The following is a 21,881-nucleotide window of genomic DNA, read 5'->3' as shown; positions in this document are numbered from 1 at the left end:
TCCTGGGCTTTTTCTTCTAGTTATCTTTGCACTCTTTCAATTAAAGACCAATTAGTCAATGGTTCCTACAGTATGCCCACTAAGGAAACGGCTAGCATATGGCTTACTTAATACAAGGGGAATTCTTAAATGCTTGCTAATCCAGTAGTCACTTCTGTAATACATTCATCAGTTATTTCCTGTTTCTTTAGCATAGTAACAAGTTATCCAGTGGCAAAATTCACTCACTCAGATGCAATGCGACCTTGTTCATTATTATTAAGGAAAGAAACCTTTTATTTTTATCATATTATCCTAGGATTTAAGAGAGACTACCTTAATTTATTGTCTGTCATCTTCATTTTTTATCTGGCTTAGAATTAGTTCCATTCCATATATAATTTATACTTTCAAAGGTAAATATCAGTTGCAGATATTAATTTAAAATACTGCATCGGGAAAGAATAATGAATTAGATGGGCATTTTGTTCCTAGTATTTTAATGTAAATATTTGGGAATAATTTTTAATATTTAGTATCAACTAAAACTTTATGCATGTTGCCACAGCTGCTTCATTAATTCAGAATATCATCATAATGGGGATAAAATCAAGGCATTCCTGGTACAAAGAAGTCTGCTCCTGCACAAGATGGAGCTGAATCTTCTTAACTGTGAGCTGATTAAGGGCTACGATAAAAACCCCCAATTTTTTCAGTTCTGTTAACAGAAAACAAGAGTCCTAGGGCTGTGCAAACCTGCCTGAGCTCTATGGCTTCGATTTGATTAGGAAATTTTAAAGAAGTCATACCCTGGTGCTTTTAATATTTCAAGTGAAAGCTCTCCAGTAAGAACTGCTGACTCTTTCAGTGCTTCCTATCATTTTCTCCAAAGTCCCAGAAGCAAGTCCGATAAATTCCTTGTTGCAACTCTTCCCGGGCAGGTTTCAGCTAGGAAATACCTTGCAAAATTTGGGACTGTGTTAGGCAGCCCACTTCTAGTGCCTCTATTATGGTTACTGACACCAAAATAATGTCTGTTGGATGACTCTCAAGGTCTTGCCTAGGCACTTTGGGGGTTAGGGCTTCCACAGAGCACTTGGATTGCCTGAGATGCCTGCCTGTCTGCCTGCCCCCCCGACTGTGCAGAAAGCCTGTGGTTCAGAGGCATTTGGCATACTGAGCCAGCTAACTGGAAGCAGGAAGCACAGGGGCATGTCTGAAGACATGACTAAGGTGTGCCCACCACCTTCCGTGCTGACCAGTTATTTCCATACTTCCTGATTGCCAGCACCAAAGGTCTTCTGAGGTGTCACCTAACATAGGAAAAAAAGGTCTTTTTGCATAAAGGTGTTAGAACTCCTGGCCTAAGAGTAGAAGCCTGAGTTTTAGGCATTTCTGAGTCTTGAATTTTTTGATGCCAGTTCCTGAGAAAGTACAGTAGGCACAAGTTGATTTTCCAACTGTGCCGGACCTGGAATTACTCCTTCCAGCTGAAGATGAGTCACTCTGCAGAATGCAATGCAAAATGCATGAGGTCAGAGAGAGAATGAGCAAAAGGGAGGCTGTCCGTGTTGTCTGGTGATGAGGTCACTCCTGGAGAAGATGTTGTGCCAGGGGCAGGTCCTAAAAAGTGAGCACGAGTCCTAGGGTAATTTGTTCATTTTATCCGAGCATGGACAAAAGACTATGTGGAGAGATCTGTAGAACTTCCAAGTCCATATGAGAAGAGCTATTATTCTTGCTTGTCTCCACCTGACCCTTGCTGCTGGCTGCTCTGATGCACTGCTTTGTTCAGGCTCCATACTTAAGAGCCTGCTTATAATAAAAGCAGAACTTTAATGGGTGATCTCAATGTACCCCTTAATTTTTAAATGGATACTTGGTAAAGTGAATAGGCTTTAGTGGACCAGTTTCTTGGTAACCTGTTAATGGAAAAGAATCTATCTTTTTAATTGGACAGAAGATAATGTATCACTGATCAGATATGTCAGAAGCTGGATGAAGTGTGAAACGAAGGTGCACTCAGACTGCATCCAACTGTCATACCAGAAGCCACATCTGCACAGTTTTATTTTCTATATTCATCACCCAACGAGCTGCATTTGTAACAGGAATGAGAAAAATGACATAGACAAGAGTCCTACGTCTCTTTCTGATTCTTCTCATCTCAGTCCCACAAACCAAACCACCTTTCACTCTCTTCAGTTGTTCTGCTGTTGTTATTAATACGGTAAACGCAGCCTGGGGTCACGTACAGTTCTCAACTACCAGTGACCGTAAGTGACACAGCCAGGCTGCAAGGAGAAGAAGAAGCACACAAAGCTTGTCATTCTGACTGTCTTTCCAGTAAAATGGATAGTTTGGGTAAAATAGCGATTAAGGGACTTATACTGATGCAGCAAAACATGAGATGATTTACAACGTAAGAAGCGAAGATCTATATTGGGTTGCATATCAAATTATCCATGTGGAGATTGGTAATGCTTCATGTTTTCTTTTTAAATTGATCACTATTCTAATTCCAAAATGTGTGAGTCTATTTTGAAATCACTGCAGTCCTAAGGAAAATTAACTTGAAGTGCTGGATGAAGCTGAAAAGCAGAGGTCAGACCTATGCTGCCTTCTCGTCTTTATGCACCTTGATAACCTAACCACACGTTTCCACTGAAACACACTTTTAAAAAATTAAAAATCATACATAAGGGCCAAGGGCCAAGTGTCTACATACTGCAAAACAACTACAGTTATTTTCTAATTGTTGATTACATGGATTACATGGACATTCTTGCCAGGAATATTTTAAAATAAGATTGTACTTCTCTGCTTAAGTAACTTACTGTTTTATGAAAGCTTACACATTTCACTATCAGGTATCAGTGTTGAAGTGCAAAACAAAAGCTGTGTATAATATTGGAGAAAATGCATCTTTTCATAACACATGTTAATTAGCATTTGTAAGTAACATAATGTAAACCACCATTTTGCAATTAGTGTAGTCAGGGCAAGTCATTGTTAAAACATCTTAGGTGATACTGAAAACTGATAGATTTCTCATACTTTCACTGTATAGAAAGCCTGCATTTTTTCAGATTTTTCTACGGTACTGTGCAGTAATCAAATGTGAGATTATTCTATTTTATACCCAGGTTTTATTCACTTCCTTGAATGTGAGATGATACATAAACAGCTTATGTTGCCTAAAACCACATCAGACCTCTTCCTGCTGTTCTGCCTCAAGAAAATTAATCACTGCTTAACAAACCCACTGAACTTAAAGGAGCACTACATAAAGTTTTCATTTGGCATCTCTCATTCAGTTAGAAAAGAATACCAAATGCCCACAAACTCTGTATGTAAAAGGAAAGAAGCTGCTAGTTCACCCCCACAGGTGACAAAGTGACTGTGCAAGCTTGGGTGGGGAGCAGACTCCTGCCTCTCTGATTCCTGCCTCTCTGATTCCTGCCTGTTCACTGCATATGGTATTTACTATGGGCAGGAGACGTATGAATGAATTGCAGTCTGAATGTAACTTGTGCCCTGTATCTCACAAAGCAATATGATTTTGTTTTTATTGTGGATTATAAGGCTGTAAATGTGATAACTCTCCTTTTAGCTATCATGACCTAGATAAGGCCTTTAATGATTAACTGAAATGAGCAGCTCATGTAAATACTGCTGTTTTCCAAATCTGTTTTATTTATGCAAAATATTATTGATAGTGTAAAAAAACAATATACAGGCCTCTTTAAAGTACTTTGTACAGTAGTGATGGGGGTTTGGTTCAACTCCACTGAAGCTGATGATTGTCAATCCTTTACTCAAATTTTTTGTTAGAAAATTGTGAGCTCATTTTGCAAATAGAATAGCTGAAAGCATCTAGGAGATCTTCATTGCTAATTGTTACTGAACTACAGGGATCGGTGCTGGGGCCCGTTCTCTTTAATATCTTTATCAATGATCTGGATGAGGGGATCGAATGCACCCTCAGTAAGTTCGCAGACGACACTAAACTAGGGGGGCGTGTTGATCTGCTTGAGGGTAGATTGGCTCTGCAGAGGGATCTGGACAGGCTGGACAGATGGGCTGAGGCCAATGGTATGAGGTTCAACAAGGCCAAGTGTCGGGTCCTGCACTTGGGTCACAACAACCCCATGCAGCGCTACAGGCTGGGGGCGGAGTGGCTCGAAAGCTGCCTGGCAGAAAAGGACCTGGGGGTGTTGGTGGACAGCCGGCTGAGCATGAGCCAGCAGTGTGCCCAGGCAGCCAAGAAGGCCAACACCATCCTGGCCTGCATCAGGAATAGTGTGGTGAGCCGGACTAGGGAAGTAATCATCCCCCTGTACTCGGCACTGGTGAGGCCTCACCTCGAGTACTGTGTTCAGTTTTGGGCCCCTCACTACAAGAAGGACATTGAGGTGTTGGAGCGTGTCCAGAGAAGGGCTACAAAGCTGGTGAAGGGTCTGGAGGACAAACCTTATGAGGAACGACTGAGGGATCTGGGGTTGTTTAGCCTGGAGAAGAGGAGGCTGAGGGGAGACCTTATCACCCTCTACAACTACCTGAAAGGAGGTTTTAGAGAGATGGGAGCTGACCTCTTCTCCCTGGTGACAAGTGATAGGACAAGAGGAAATGGGTTCAAGTTATGCCAGGGCAGGTTTAGATTGGATATTAGGAAGCATTTTTTCACTGAAAGGGTTATTAAACATTGGAATAAGCTGCCCAGAGAGGTGGTGGATTCGCCATCCCTGGAGGTGTTTAAGAAAAGGGTAGATGAGGTGCTTAGGGACATGGTTTAGGAGTGGTGGTGTTTTTATCAGGGTAGGTTAATGGTTGGACTTGATGATCTTAAAGGTCCCTTCCAACCTCACTGATTCTATGATTCTATGATTCTACATGAACCAGCTAGAGGGATTTCACTGGAAGCTAAATCTATATTCGGTCTGGATTGCACAATATAAATCTCTTTCTTTTTATCTGCTATCTGAAGTGCACAAGGAAAAAATGCCAGTCCATAATGCATCATCCCAAATATCCAACAGTATAATTTATTTTCTCAAACTGCAGCTTGACACATACATTCATAGTAGAGCTTATCACATAAATGTGAATTGGTTTCTGATCTAAAAAGACAATAGAATGGAATACTTTCTAGGTTCAGATGTATCTTAGATTTTACCAGCAATTGCAGTATCGCCACCCATCAGAATAAACGTATTCACGAAGGCACTGTACACCATGTAGACCAGTCATTTAGTTTTTAATCCTCCTTCCATCTCAACCATCTGTTTCTGCTGTCCTTTCAGGATGTAAAGCCCTGAGATCAGTACCTTACATAACTCTAAAACCGAACAGGGATGCAGACCACAAATAAAATTCAGTATTATATAACAACAACTTCATGAAAAATTCACAAAGCCTTTTGAAACTCCATTCCATATAAAGGACTACTGATCTTCTGATTGCATTCTTATTTTATGCATTAATACTAAATCTAGATTGATTAATCCAAATAGTGGATTAATCAGACCAGTGTTAATTGTTTTAAGTTATGATAAAATATATTTTTTTCTGACAACAAATATGTGTTTCCTTCTCCTTAGGATTTTTGTCCATAGTTTCAAATTGCCTGAGTTTCAAAACTTGATGCCACTGCGGATGCTTAAAGGCTGTCAGAAGTACCAGCAGCAAAAGAAAGCAACAACTGAAGAGAAGAATTGTCCTTACATATTGATCTATACCATACAGAGTTCTAGGTAACACCAACAATATTTTATTTTATTTTATTTTATTTTATTTTATTTTATTTTATTTTATTTTATTTTATTTAGAAAAGGCATTACTTCTTCATAGAGGATGGCTAAGTTCTGAAAGGATGTTGAATACATGAAAGGGCAATAGGATTGCATAGATAATTAAATGAATAGCCATGCAAGAAACCAGGATAAATAAGCCAGCTCTGAATTCTACAATGTTTTTTGTGTCAAGTACTTCGATTTAATATAAAAGAGAATATTAGGCATGGGATGTGAGTTGGTAAAAGGCTTTTTGTTTATAAAGGCAGGAGTTGAGGTGGATAGAAATAACAAAATGATAAATATTTATCTATCTGATTGACAGTGACAAGTAGCACTTACATGTATGTACTGTGGATACTATGGGTATTTTCAGGACTCCATTAATATGAACAGCTTAATATAGATATATAACCTTCCACATAGTTTTCTTTCAGTTTGTCAGTTCCTCTCTCTTCTTCTACTGCTCGTCACATAGCATAAAATCCACACCAAAACCCATAATGTGCTATTTTTTTGGTCTACCAGAAAACAGTTGTAATGAATATGGCTGTCTTCACATAGTTCAAATAAAGGGGGAATTTCAAAAGCATTTGCAGAAGCTAAAAGGACACATTTAACTGACTCTTGATAAGAATTCTGGTCCGAAATGCATCATATTCCCCTAGGAAGTAAACTGAGGAGCACTGGCATGTGTGTGCCAGTGACTTTTGTGCTTATAGAGCGCTTGTAATGATTGAATTCCACCACTGGTGATGTACACTGATAACCTGCCGTGAGTCTACAGATACACATCTGCTAATTTCTGAAATAATAGACGGCATTTACCATAGACTGAAAGATATGAAAATGCTGCAAATCACATTCACACTTGAAAATATAAGTATCTGCAGTATTTACCCTGAAATTAAAATAACTGTCTGAGATGAATTAAATTCGTTCAAAATATCCATAGGTGTATAGGTCTAAGAAAAAGTACAAAGAACAGAACATTTACATATCTTCAGCATACTGTACAAAGAACAAAGGCTATTTTATCAAAAACATCCCCTTTAAAACCAGGGTCTCAGGTTTCACCAGTGCTTCAGGAAAGCACCCTTTACTCAATATACTTGAGTGAGGATTTCAGAACATTTTACCTCACCTCTGCCAAAAGTCTGGCAGTGCAGTTTACCATAGGAAAACTTCTCTGTAATAAGATTAAAATATATTCAGTGGGCAAATTAAGTAAGAATAGGAAGTTCTCATTATAAACGTAATCCTGCTGACTAAATCTAGAGGAGTAATTATGTCTCGAATAGGGCGTATTTTGTATATCTGCCTAAATCTGGGTACAAAATCTAAGGTCTTTAGCATTTTAAAATGTGACACTGATACTGTATTATGAGGTTTATTTTGTTAAAAATCTGAAATATTCTGTATTTTAAAGCCTCTGTTTTCATAGGCATTAGGATCCCCTCAATGCCACTCCCAAGCCAGTGGCAATTACCCCAGTATTGCATGAATTAACCTCTGTGAGGTATGCGTTTTTGCTTTTTTTTTGTCCACTTTATTCCCTGCTGTGCTCTGGCAGAATCCCAGACACAGGAAAGAATAAACACCATTTGGATTATTGAGGGCATCTCCATGCAGTGCTACACTGTACAGTCCAGTCAGGCCCTGGAAGAGTCAGCAGGGTATGTAACACTTTGCCTTCTGGACTTTTGAACAGTTTAAAGCATATCAAGAATGTTACTTCTTATTGAACAAGGATTTATTCTATTTTAATTCTATCCTGTTATTCAATAAAATCTTTTCATTACAGAACTGGTATGAGTGAGACACATTTATATATAGGTATACACACTCAAAATAATCTATTGTTCCCAATGCCATAAGATGTGACCTACTGATTTTCATCCGTAACCTTTGTTTTTTCTTGTTTTGTCCAGCTGCTTGTATTTAGAAGTTTAGTCTGTATGAATACAGATGTTTAGCTTACCATAGTGATATTTGTTTAAGTGTATCACACTAAAAAGACAGGAGCATAATATTTATTTATTTATTTATTTATTTATTTATTAAATAATGATTGATTACACTGTCAATGTAATAAAATGAAATCTCTAGCAAAAGATTGGTAGATCCCATTTCACAATCATAAACTAAATTGGGAAGCCTGAAGCTAATCAATACAAATCATGAAATGTGTTGGACAAAGCCCATGAAAATCGTGCAAGAAATTCCATTTAATTGTCAGGATATTGATTTCTGCTGGATTTAAGATGCAAATCTATATATGTAAAGGGTGTAACTCAAGTCCAATAAGAAGCAATGAAATCATGGAGTAGCAAATTAAAGTACAAAATAATGTGTAACCTCATAATCTTTTTTGTATACATGACAAAATCTGAAGGGGTCTTCCTGACACTAAGACACATGCTTCCTATGTTTTAGTAAGTGAAATATAGAGGTATTTGATAGCTTGTTATTGAATAATTCGATATATTTCCTCTATCTGATGAAACAGGTTTGGGTTAGTTTTTGATGTAAAATTATAAAGTGTGAATAACTTCTAAAAAGTGCAATTTTGCAATTATGATTTAACTCACTTTTTTGTCACATATACAAGTCTTCACTTAAAGGTCCTTTAGCACTGCATTTATAATATAAAGGGCCAAGTTATGTAACCTACAGTTAAGTCCACTTCAAAGCTATTACTATAAATTAGGTATTATGTCTATCTAATGTATGTGTATATATGAATCAGAACCTGTGTCTGTGATTTCAGGTTAACTAAGACTTACCAGTTAATCAGTAGTTGTGATAATATTTCTAGGCCTCAGAAACTCATTGTTTTGGGCAGACTTACCTCCTTCTGCATGCAGAATCTTTGCACGTAAAAGGAGCTGGCAGACTGAGTTTGCCAATTGTCATTAGTGGACAGAGAAATTGTGGGATCTCCTATCTATTTTAAATTTGACACACATCAAGACAGACCTTAGATGGTTCCTTCCTAATTCAAATTATTTGATTTAGAAATGCAAATTTTAGAACTGTATTAAACAAAAGCTATCTAATGCCTGCTCACTTTTTCATCAGTTAAAAATTAGAACATGCAAACTCAATCCTTGAGTAACAGCTAGTTTCATTTTTTTTTTTAAATGAAATGTTATTTATAATTCACTGGTTGTGTTAGGAGAATTAATATCAACTTGAAATGAAACACCATTCATATCACTGCCTGTAAAATGTGACTCACAGTGAGAGGAACCCCTCTTCTGGTTGAAGCAGGGAACACCGCACATGGAAATGCTACAGCAAATAGGGAGTTATCCCAGGCTGGTCTCCGTTGCTGGAGAGAGATGACACTTTTAGGGAGCAATTAGTCTCCCTTTAAAGAAGACCCCTAACCTAAGTCAGTTTGCGTGCCTGCTCTAGTCACACTGACTGTAAAGGGACTCTAAAGAGCATCGACAAAATAGATATCTACATCCTACGCGTCTAAAGCAGGTAAGAAAAGGGCCATCTCAGAAGTCTGTTGTGACATGAAAAGCTCCCACCTCCTACCCCCTAATTTGTCTGCAAAAAGAACACTCAGCATGGTATAGCATTCTTGGCTGATATTGAAGATCAGGTATGCCACTCGTGATTATTAGTTTCTTTTGACACAGTTTCCAAAAGGGATTGATGTGGATATATTGAATAGAAGAGACCATATTTTTATCATCAACTTCTACATATTTACACTGAAAAATCACTACAAATTTTAAGGTCACCATGGTTGATATTGCTTCTAAAAATTTGAACATTGGATTCCTGTGCTGCTTCACTTTTCAATTCCAGTTTCTTACTTTTTGCTAATGCATTTTTTTCCCCACATTTATGCCTCAGGGTGAATTCTTAAAATAGTAAATGGGAGAATATTGCTCTTGCTATTTTAGTCACTTTGCTCTACCAAATCCCTTTTCATCTTTCTCTTATCATTTTCCCTGTATCTTCTGCAGTGGTCTCCTTTCACTACACTTTTGCTTTCTTCCCTCCCCTCAGTTAGAGTCTTGTCAACGACTCTCCTCCAGGAAGCTTAGCAGCATAAACTGTCCATCTTAAGTGTCTGTTTCTGGTTTAGCATTGACATAGTTCAGTGACACTGCCTTCTCCAGGCACCTAGTTTGTTACACTGGTGATCAGTCCTTGCTGAGATTGCGAGCTGAGCCATGTGTATGATGTGATGCGGTTCTACCTGCCTGGTGCATTGCTCTGGATACTCTATGACATGAACTCTGAGAACAGTAGGACCAGGAGGATTTCTCAGCAGGAAGGATATACACAAGCTACATTCCAAACATTCCCCAGAAGAATTAAAAAGTTAAATAGCATCTGAAAGGGTTTTCAATTATTCTGTGAAGAGCAGGAAAAGTGTTTGTAATATATATTCCTCCTTGGCATAGTGCTGTAGTGCAGCATGTTTTACTAGGATTTTATATGTTGCAAGAAAGCACCTATGCATACTTCTGTGCTTATGCCATGACATTTGTTGCTATGGCAATATAAAAAACAGTGTATGACTAAGAACGAGCAAACCCATTCAGGCAAAATAGTATCCATCCTCAATCCCATTCAACAGTCCAAATGAATTGTAGCCATTTTCATGCTTTATAGTGGCTTAATATTTTTCCCGTCTCATTAAAGTCTTTTAGCCACTTATATCCACTGCAGACAGGCCCCAGTTCAATGCATAATTTGGGCACAGCAATTCCAGCAGCATCTCTGACAAATCAGATTAAACCAAATTAGATTAAATTATCCTTACTATTCTTTGCCTTCTTTTGCTTCCCTTAAATTTCTTGGCACAGAAGCATTTTCTAGATTAGCTGCAGCACTGACTACGCCACCTTCCTTCTAATCATTAAAACTTCGGATGATTTATTGCCTCTGACATGCGGAGTACACTCTGGGGATTAACTGAATGGAAACCTTCAGGTCAGGGGGAATTTAAAAAGAACAGCAGTAACTTCTGGCAAAGTATGTCTTAGGTCCTGCTGTCCGAGCATCTTCTCCTGCGGGAGAGAAGAAGCTGACCTCAGGCAAAAAACTGTGGGAGAGCACATAAGGTAGGCTCGCTGGGTGTTCGCATGTATGGATATCTTCTCTTCTGGATATCACATTTTGTTTTACTGTCAAGGATTTTACTTGTTAACGGCTTTCTAAAGTTAGTCCCCTGGAATCAAAGAAAAAGCCCTATTTTCCAGTATCTCTATCTCCAGTTAAGATAACAGACTTCTGGATGACTGCATTGTATGAGACAAATCCCACAATAAAAATAAGTGTAACATCTATGAATAACTGGAATGTCTCATGGAGTGTAATTTAAAACCGACCCTCAAAATTACCTCTTAAAGGAATACATTAACAAAGAGTTATGATTATAATTGCATTATATCATCAGTAAGCATTTATCTGTCTCCTCTCCCTATTTATTTAATTACCACGGATTTAAGTAAGATTGCAGAACGTTCTTAACTAAGGGTGCTTTTCTGTTTATAGAATAGATTTAAAGATTTAACCCTTTGTTCCCTCAAGAGCCCTAGACACAAATGCTCAGAATACTTGATGAGTTCCTAGAACAATAAAATTATACAGAACTGACAAGACTGGGTCTTTTGGAGGTAAATATAGATATTGTGTGAGGCTAAATGAAAAAAAACAACAATGTTAATACATTCCAGAAACTATTGAACACGACAAAGCCGCACTTCTCCTCAAAATAGCTGAAGTACTGTTTCTTTCTTGAGTTACAAGCCTATTATACACTTAAAAAGACAAGAGCTATTCTGAAAATCCTGGAAATGTTAAGTTTTCAGTTTAAATGCTAAATTGTCTGTTTAGTAAATGTCTGTATACTTTGATCAAGAGGCAAAGCAAATACTCTTTCATTCTGCCAACACGCTATAGAGAATGTAACTACCTGGAAAATTACACAATGTAAGAACACATGGATTAACATGATGTAAACAACATGAGGTCAAATAAGGTGTGTTCCCATAAAGATGTCCAAGACCAAGTTGCCATAATAATAATACCCAAAAGTGTCACAGCATAAAATTTTCAAAAGTGTTCAAAAGTCATTTACAACGCCAGTCCTTTTTTCAAGTTAATGTTTCTTTAGAAATAATAGTGTCGTTTACAAAGGAATTATTTTTCTCTTACATACCTTCAAATGTTATAGAAATAGAATTTACCATTGTAAATCAGAAAAGTCAGTTTTGAAAATTTCTCCTTACTGCCTAAGGGCTTGTAATGAGTTGGCTTTGTCTCAGTACAACTACAGAACTCCATGTCCCAAAAAGATAGATGCATTCCTCATACCTGTTCTTTCTAAAGCACTTTATTGCAAGAAGTTACTAATGAGGATAATCATGACATGGGCACACACGGGTATATAAGAAAAAGCCACAATTTGGGAAAGAACTTAAATTAAAATAAGAAAGCTAACATGATACAACACTTAAAGTCATCAATTTGAGTCATCACGTGACTCAAATCCTCCTTAATGAAACAGATTTAAGGATATGAAACAATATAAGGTTATTATAAAATGCAGTTTTCAGTGAGACTTTTTATAAATAAATAGTAAATTTAGAAACCCATGATGTTTTCACAGATAATTTTTAGTCATATTAATTACTCTTACCTGTTATAGTTGCTTTGTTAATAGATGGTTGGTTACACATTGGTGATCGTCTGTTTAAAAGAAAAGGAAAAAAAGGTATGAGCCTGATAAACTCACAGATGACTTGAATCCTTGAACAATATAATAGAAAATACATTTCCCTGGGAAGTTATCTGGGGCTGGAACACTCTGGCATTGCCGAAGAAAAAGTTCATTTAGAACAGATATTTCTTTCTATTGTAGAGGGGAATTCACAACTGACCCTGAAACCTCTCTACAGACTGGGAACTCCAAGAGAGGAATATTTTAGGAATTTACAAGTTCATTAAAAACCTGCCTAATCATACCTAGAGGTTACACCTAGCTTGAAGTTTGGTTTGTATACATAGTTATTATTATTCTAACATGGCTTGCGCTGGCCACGTTCTCTGACCTGAAATACTTTTTTTTTCTTTTTAATGATTTTTCAGTCTATTATGTTGCATATACATTTCACACATTACATTCTCTATACCTTTCACAATAATCTTTAGAGCAAACAGCTCAGTGGACTGCTTTTCCTTTTGAAGAAAACTAGAAGTTGCTGGTCTGACACAGCAGCATATGGATGTGTGAATGTTGGCAAGCAGGGGTCACATAGGGTCCACATATTCCAACCAAGGGGGCTGGAAACATCTTTTTGTGGCACTGCATAAGCAATGGTAGGCAGCTGCCTTTGGAACGCTACTTCTAAGTTCTAGAGACGCATACGTTGGGTGAGGGAAATGACTCCACTACAAAATTGGCCAGTGTAGCTAACGTTAATGTTAACTGTGACGCTGTAACACGACTGGAGAAAGATCGTATTTATAATGTCCCTTTTATAACCATGAACTCATGTGGATAAGTGGGATATCGTTATCTTGGATGAGTTAGGCAGAGTTCTAGGTTCAGATCATGCAAGTAGCTCACAATGAGTGTAGCTGTCTGCTCACTTTGGTTCATTTGCAAGACTCAGGCTCTGCCTGAATGATCATCTTTGAATGATCTTTGACATATGACTAATTTATTGAAAATCATATAAATTGCACAAAAACACTCCAAGTTTATGCAAGGACAGCAATGCAAGAGCAATTAATAGGCAAGGGGTTTGTTGTCTCAGCTATTAAATATAGCGACTTCAAGGGATTAATAAACTCATTACTCACCACGCTTCACGCAGGTTTGGTGACACAGACTGAAATTGGTAACATCTGATTGTTATTCTTAGTTTACATTTTAAAAGTATCACTGAAAAAAGTTCAGTGGCCAAAAATTTACACTCACTTGCTGGGTGCCCGGTCTTGTAAATTGGTTAATGCAGCAAAGTTATTCCGTACAGTACGCAGGCTGGCCAGCACCTGGAACAGACAAAATGGTTTCAGTCTAAATTTCTGCACAGGTGAGACTGATTTATCTCCACTCCACTATGCTGAAACAAAAAGGAATGGACATTGCGAATCAACTGTGAAAGGTTTCCTGGGTTAGTTTGTCTGAAGTCTTTGACCATTACTTAACAACATGTCTGTAATACAAGGGCAATAGTTTATTTCTTTTTTTTTTTTTCCTCATAAACAACTCATTATTTGTTTAAAGACAGACTTACTTGAAAAGGAGGAAAGTTTTTCACAGAATACTACTTAGTTCTCTAAAATGACCATAAAAGCATTCGTGTTTGAAAGATAATAGCCCATTCAAGCCTAATACTTCATGCATAAGAAATGATTACAGAATTTTCCATTTTCAGTTCAGCCCCCACAAACCTCAAAGGACAAAGGGAATGAGATTGTCTAGACTGCCAGGAAAAATAAAAGTGGCTCCTTTAAGGGGTGCAGTAGGTTTGGGGACAGTGCGGAAGGCTAGAGTAAGAGCAAGGCATAACCTGAGCAGGTGGGAAATGTCTGCAGGCTCTTACGAGCTTTGCACGCGGTGAAAGACGACAGAAATGAAGTACTTCCTTTCGGAACTGAATTTCATGCAAGACAGCAGCTAGCGGAGGCAGTACAGGAGTGTCTCCTCGTTGTAAGTGACGTGGGCACTCTTTTCTGAAGGCAGTTGGGTAAATGCAACAAATTTTGCACCATGTAGGGATAGTAAGATGCACCTCTCTTGACTAGGGAGAGGCAGTTCAGCTGATGTCAGAGAGGCACCATGAGTTGTTTGGAACCAGACTGGGAATGGGAGGAGGCAGCAACACTAATCACTGGTGTGTCTTTGCCAGAGTTGCCCGTTGTTGTTTCTCAGCCCAGACTGGGCTGGTTCCCTGGTGAACCCGTTCTAGGAATAACAAAGGCGGGAATGGGAATTTGGGTTCCAGAGGTCTGAGTTGAGGGGGATACAACCCTCTTCTCATGGCCCCTTAAGTTTATACATGAGGTAGGAAGGGGGTAGGAGGCTGAAGATAAAAGAAGGATTTAGTGAAAGCTTGTAACAGACAGAAAATATGCAGGAGAGAATAATGACTGGCAGTGTTCAAGCTATTGTAGGTAATTCCCAAATGAGTTAAGATAATAAAAATAAAAATGCATTTGTTGCCTAATTAGACAGTATTATTTCATTATGTTTTCCTTTCCAAAGACCAGGAGGCAAACTTACATATTTTATATTCAGCACCGAATAAAAATAATTATATATGCCATAAAATTTGCACGATCGGGGTGCAGTAACACTAACAAATGTTGTGTATAGATGTTGGATATACACAGATGGAAGTCAGCCATGAACTAAGCAGAAGGGGAAAGAAGATCTTGGAGTCCACAAATACAAAAATGAATACACAAAATGCAAATAAAAACTGCTGAAGTATGAAACCATTGTAAAAGGAAAGGACAAATTGAAGGTGGAAGGAGAAGGAAAACATAAATGGAAAAAAATGGGCCTATTAAGGTAAGACACACATTCTAGTGACTGCGGTCCATTTTCAGTCCTCTTTGTCAATCTGCCTGGGTTCAGTTTATGTGTGCCAGGATGCTGAGACAGCTTGTATGTCTTATATTATCAGAGAAACGTATCTATGTGGCTCCCAGAGCTGTCTGAAGCCATGAAAAAATGTAGTTGGTTTTCCTGTCTGCAAGTTCCTACTCAATAAGCCCTGTTGGACGCAAATTGGCTGCATATTCAGGTGCACTGAGATTTGGGAGCATGTACAAGGGTAGCTAAGTGACTCCTTACTGGGTGATCACAGGTACAGCCATGCTTATTAGCTCTGTCTCTGCTGGACTGCAATGAATGACTCTGTACCTGCTGCACGGGGCTGAGTTTCAGAAAGGTTAGTAGGCTGGGCATGATGCCACATGAAAACATGAACTTATACGGATCTGAAAATACATCATGAAAACATGGATCTGAAATAACAGGACATTTAGCACCTGGGGTGCTGGGGAAAGAAGTGCGTAGTGCTGCACGGTTGCTCAGGGCCAGTTACAAGTGGAGGCTAATGAGCTTTGCTGGACCCATGCTCAGGTCTCTCAAGAGCTGTGAGGGAGTCTTTCTACTGTGCCCACCACCATGCACATTGACGAAATTTTTCCACCGTCTCAGATATTATGAATCTCTCCTTTTTCAGAAAACAGAGACTTGACCGTTTGGTTTGTAAGTCCTTCTGTTTAGTCTTCTGGCAGGTAGGATAACTGTTTCGTAGCTCCAGGAATGAAACGTCCAGCACCTGCCCAGCATCCCAGCTGCTTTAGCATACATGCACATATTTTGACAGTTTCTGCAAATGCAAGGTGTCCCCACATACATAGCAATGAATATAAAAGTGACAACAAAAACTTTGGCCATCGGTTACAGTGGAGCTAAACAACTCAATTTATTGTATAAAGGCATTAATATTTATAAGTCTATTACAAGTACATAAAATAATGTTTCAATTTTTTATTATAATCGGCTTTAAGTGACAGTTTCTCTGTCCACAGAGGTTCCACTTGTGCTTAACGTTTCTAGTGTTAGATTTGTGAGCAAAAAGCAGCCAGTCACCTGCAAACCTCTTTACATTTAATCCTTAAGTAAATAATATTATTTTCAATATCAAGTTATATATAAACAGTTGCAAGTGAATTAAAAAAATCAAACTTTTTTTTGATGATAAAAAAACTACAGAGTTGGTCCTCAAATTTCAGATCACGCTAATGATTTTATTTTGAAAAGCAAAACTCTACCAATAATTAAATTACAGCAGTTGCTGTATATTACAATAAAGGGAAGTGCAACTAATAATATCCTTGTGATAGATTTTGTAATTTTAGCTTTAAAAATTCCATTCTGGTAAAAATAGTAAATTATCTTGTCCTAGGGCCAGATTCTACGTGGGGGACACAGCATGTCACTCTGCCTCCAGTTAACAAATGCAGCTGCACTACCATGGTGATGAGCTGAGTAGAAACTGAAATGCTAAAATTGGAACTATTACCACCAGGTGGCTCATGATCAGATGAAAGAAGCCTTCTGATCAAGTGAAGAAAATACGGATGGTTTGAAATAACTGGAACACGTGTTCCACATGCCATGATCTACCACCACTAGGAAGCCCCAAATGGATTTATACGGTGCTTTGGTTGTTTGCAACACACACAAAAAAAGCATGTACATGATGAAATACTGCTCTAGGAAGGTATTAAACGGGTGGTTTGTACAATGTGTAGACATTGTACTGGCACCTGGGATCCAATTTCTGAAGTCCTGAGTGAGGTCCTAATACTGCTAACACAACTCAGAGGGGCAGGCTCCGTGCTTCGCTGCCAATGCAGTCTATAAGCGTAAGATTTGCATATTCAAATCACTTTCAGATAAGGGCTATGTTTTTCCTAAGGGTCTAATCAGATGCCACTTCCCCTCTATTAGACATGGTCTCTCAACTGCATCTCAATTTCCCCTGTGTCAGGGAATGCGATAGGTGGTAACTCTGTGAGTGCTCTTTCTCCTGTTCAATGCAAAGGAAAACAGGTTGATTTAAACCACTGCTAACAGGATTTTGCACTGAAATACTAAAAGCTCTCAAATAATCAATTATGGCACCTTGGTGCAAGTAGCAATAACATTCAGCTGCTCCTGCTCTAATTGCTGAAGCATGTTCATCAATGCCAACAAGAATACGAAACTGCCCTTAAAACAAGTAAGGCGTTTTGTCCCAGGGAAGAAAATATGCACAAATAGGGTGTAATATTTGCTGTTTTTCTAGGCATATTATAGCCTGTCTTATCTATGTGGCATAATTTATAATAAAAATTCAGATGACAATGAACATGGACTCATCTATAGTAAATATTATTGGATTGCTTGACCACCATACAATTTGTTATTTTTCTGTGCTCAAGAGTTAAGGGTTTCTTGAGGAACTAAAACCATAAGTGGTTTTACTTTTTTTTTTCTCTCATTTTTCCTGTAATTTCTTCTCTTCCATTATTGTTGAAGTATATTTACCATTTAGGAGATCTTAAAGAATTCTCAGAAAAGGCTCTGGCTTAATCTTTTCTCTACTAATAAAAGATGAAGCTATTCTTCATATTAAGGATTTGATCAGCCGGTGTCTTATAAACACTGTATCTGTTTACATTATAATTAAATACATAATAACCTATTAAATTAATATTAATTGTTTCAACAGCTGATTGTTAGACCAAAGCAACCTGCATGTTCAGACTGAAGCTGGACAGTTTCTTCTTATTTGAGACTGCTGTGTGACTCAACCTTACTTTCTCCATTCCCCTTCAATCACATATGAGTTCCAGATATATTTTCCCCCTCTGTAGTTATGCTGAATTAACTTTCGTTCCTATCTATTACAGGGTAAAACCTATCATCATGAGTTCAGGGAATATCAATGTTAACTTTTCATACATGACAGGACAGCTCTATTGCTAAAAAATGTGGAGTTTCAATCTAAATTATACAGATTTTTGAGCTGATACTTTATAAAACGGAATCTGAAATGAAAAATCAAACAAATAGAGATGTTTTTGTAAAGGAATGTAAGTATTCTGGGTAAAACTTATCTTGCATCTAGAAGTTACCTTGTATTGAATGTATAAAGGATGTTCAAAAGGAGAAATTGTAATTATAAAAAGCAGGAGAATAACAGAGAGCACAGGTTTGTCTTCATCATGACCGTCTGCTACAGTATTTGAAGAGATCAGTCAAAGGTGTTTATTGTGTTGTTGCACTCCAACTTTTCAGATAATCAAAAAGCATTAAAAAAGAGAGAGACAGATAACAGAGTGGGTGGTTTATGACTGTACGTTTAGACAGTTTTTTCCAGTTTCAAGCAATATACCTTACATAATATAAACAACAGAAAACAATTGGTTTGGCCATTTGGCGTTTAAATTGCAAGATCATGTGAGAAATATGGCAAAATTGTGCCTACCTGAGCAAATGGTGTCACAATCAAGTCATCTCCATGTCTGAAAAAATGAGCAGAGTTGTAAGTTAGGTATTACTGAAAACTTATCTCGCTGCTTTAACAGAAAGAAAATCAGGTTTTACAATGCACTGTAGGTCACTCCAGTTTTATTCTTCAGCAGTTACTCACTACTGCTGCTTTACACATCCTTTGAAAAGTAAATATCAACTTAGTTATTGCCCAACTGCCTGGCATGTCTATGGGATGGCTGATGAACCGTCCCGTTTCTGTGCTGCAGGTTGGGCGGGTAACCGACTGCCCAGGACTGATCTGCAGAGATTTCACCCCAAAGGAAGAAAGTGAAAATACCGAAAGCGACCCCATTAAGGGTTACCAGCAGGCTTGTGAGCGCTGGACGGGCGAGTAATTGCAGATGGCTGGGCAGTGCATCGCAGACGAATAAAAACCTGGTAAAACTTTCAAACTGACTCACACCTCTGTAGCTATAGGGGGTGTGACCATGTGTGTGCTGTTGCTGTGGCAACCTCACCCACGCCACGGGGTGACGTATGGGCAAGGTGCCGGGATGACGCACTGTAGGGGAGAAGGGAGGAATGGAAAGAGGGGTTCCTTCGCTTCAGCATCGAAAGCTGCCACTTGAAACGGTTTCCAAAACACATAGTCTTGTAAATGCAAGTAGGATGAAGGGCTGTTGAGCTTAAGAGTAGCATCAGTAGCACTGACGATATGGAGTCAGACCTCTCCAGGGGACCACGGAGACAGGGAAAACTTGGAGTTTTCAGTGATCGTATCCAGTATATGGAAGCAATCAAGATGAAAAGAAATTTTCCAAAGACAAAAATACAATAGGACTCCATTTTTAATTCTCCTGTATTTCCCTGCAGTGAATTCATCGTGATGAATTACAAGTTGCAGATTTCAGCAGAAATTACCACTGCTTTGGTGCTATTTTAATGTTATTTGAGTTTAAGCATAAAAACCGAGTATATAACAGATTTCAAGTCCATCAAAACCTAATCAGAAAAAGGCTTTCTTATAAATGGAGAAATTTGATTTGTGTTTGAGTTGCTACAACATCATTCTCATACACTGTCCTCAAGACAGTAATGTTTTTGCAGGTATTACAAGAACCTAATAAAAAAGCAGTAAGCACAACCAGAGAGCCTATAAGAACAAAACTAAACTCCCCAATATTAAAAATTATCATAACGCTTAATATCTATGTAGCTGTTTTTATTACCACCTCTTTTATTTCTGTTAGTTGAAATAGAGAAATGGATTTTTACAGACCCTGTGCAAGAAGCCTGCACTTTTAACAACGTCTTTGCAGGAATGGTTGCTTCAGGTGAAACCAGAGCCCCAGCCTGACTGGAAAGCATGGGAGCCTGATCCTCAAACCAAATCAGAAGAAACATGGTACCATGGGAGTAACTCAGAAGCTTTAATCACCCAATAAAGCCAAATCCAAAGAGTTATTATAGGCATCATGAACGAGTCCAGGGAATTAACAGGGGAGTTAATGACCAGCTGAGTTTCATGCTTCTTCATGTTTTCATTGGGTCATGAAAACTTCAGGAAATGCCCTAGATTATAATTTCTGATCAGGATTGCTTACTGAGTTACACAACTAAACAAAAGCTTCAACAGAAGACAAGCCAAATACATCTTTTTCTTTTCTCTCCTGTTCTCCACTTAAACAGCCATAGTGTGAATATGTACGGTACCTCACTTCCAGAAAAAATATGCTCTTTGTCTTCAAATTCTGTGAAATTGTATTATCTGCTGTGTGACAGCTGGCTTACCTGTTCCTCTACAATCTGTTCATTTCTTCCCTTTTATAAAGAACATTTTTACTATTTGCGTATAGCTACCCATTTTCTTTTCTGTTTTGACACTTTAAAGAGGCACAGCTGTGTAGAGCAAGGAATCCTGTGTTAGTCATCTGAATGACTTCTGCAAAGATGGAAGAGCCTGAAGCCTCAAGTAAATTATTTGCCAGTCTTCCTCACACCTGCCCACTTTATCTGTTACTGAGGTTGTTTAGGCAAAAGCAAACAAAGGGTTGAGCAAATTCTTAGAAATGAGTGTGGGATTCTTTTAAGCGATCAAATTCTGCACAGAAACTGTACCTAAAATAAACACGTAAACCCATTTTTTACTGATCTAGTCTAATTCCCACATTTGGAAATGATAAAGGCATGGAATCCTGGGGATGAAAAGTTTTACAAGTAGCAGCAGGACTGGACAAAGAACAAAAACATTAAATTGTTCCTACCTGTAAATAAGCCAGGTAGAGCAGAGCTAGTTCTTTCTAGCATCACAAGCATCTGTCAGTGGCAAACACTGTGAATGCTCAGCTTATGATACAAATGCACAAAATGTTTAGGAGTGCTTCAAATTCCCAGGCAACTGCTACGACATAGTTATGAACTGTCAGTACATAGTGGGAAAACTCTGAAAATAGGCTGGTCCTTCTTTTCACCATCTCTTGTGGGCTTCCTTACTGGAGGTGGTACTTTCTTGCTCTTTCCATTCAGTGCCCCTGTTTGCCACTCCTTGAATGCTGAGGCACTTCTAAAAGGCAACAAATACATGTTTCTGGGCTTTCTGCCCTAGAGGTGTGTTTTCTTTTCTCTAAAATAGCATGACCCTGCTGCTCTAATTTTCAAGCTTCATTCTACTTGAGCTCTTGCTGGACTGCATTTCATTGGAAAACACTGATAAAATACTGTAGCTTATTTTTCAGAGGAGGCATTATTAAATATTAATTTAATGCATTGAAATCAACCTGGGATTTAATTTTCACTTTTCAAATGCCCCTTGTGCCAAGAGCAACAATTACAGAAATTATCATTATTTTGGTGAAAGCACGACACTGAAAGTACAGATATCCACAGCTTTCGCAAAGCAGTTCAGCATGCACCTGACCCACTTGGACAAAAAAGCAATTGCATAGTGTGGTGAGTAATCTTTAATCCACGCTGGGTCAGGAAATTTGGAAAAAGTGAGAGTGCTCAAAAAGGGAGCAGACATATCTAAAGCAGCTGTGGGGTTTTTTGTACAGAAGAGCAAGAAGGTA

At 38.3% G+C, this 21,881-nt stretch overlaps 1 protein-coding gene across 7 annotated transcripts in view; it reads right to left on the bottom strand.

The window, feature by feature from the left end:
* The window catches only part of PDE4D (phosphodiesterase 4D), a gene marked incomplete at its 5' end in the record, with an annotated part of 552,125 nt that overhangs the window by 91,287 nt on the left and 438,957 nt on the right, over positions 1-21,881 (bottom strand). For all 7 annotated transcript variants that reach the window (XM_082497090.1, XM_082497088.1, XM_082497089.1 and 4 more), the window contains 3 exons: positions 12,445-12,494; positions 13,729-13,802; positions 18,806-18,842. In XM_082497090.1, coding sequence (XP_082353216.1) covers positions 12,445-12,494; positions 13,729-13,802; positions 18,806-18,842 — 161 coding nt within the window. The remainder of the gene's footprint in view (positions 1-12,444; positions 12,495-13,728; positions 13,803-18,805; positions 18,843-21,881) is intronic.

Source organism: Vanellus vanellus (assembly GCF_965231255.1).
Source record: "Vanellus vanellus genome assembly, chromosome: Z".
Taxonomy (NCBI): Eukaryota; Metazoa; Chordata; class Aves; order Charadriiformes; family Charadriidae; genus Vanellus; species Vanellus vanellus.
The sequence above is the reverse complement of the archived record's forward strand: the minus strand, read 5'-3'. Positions and strand labels throughout refer to the sequence as shown.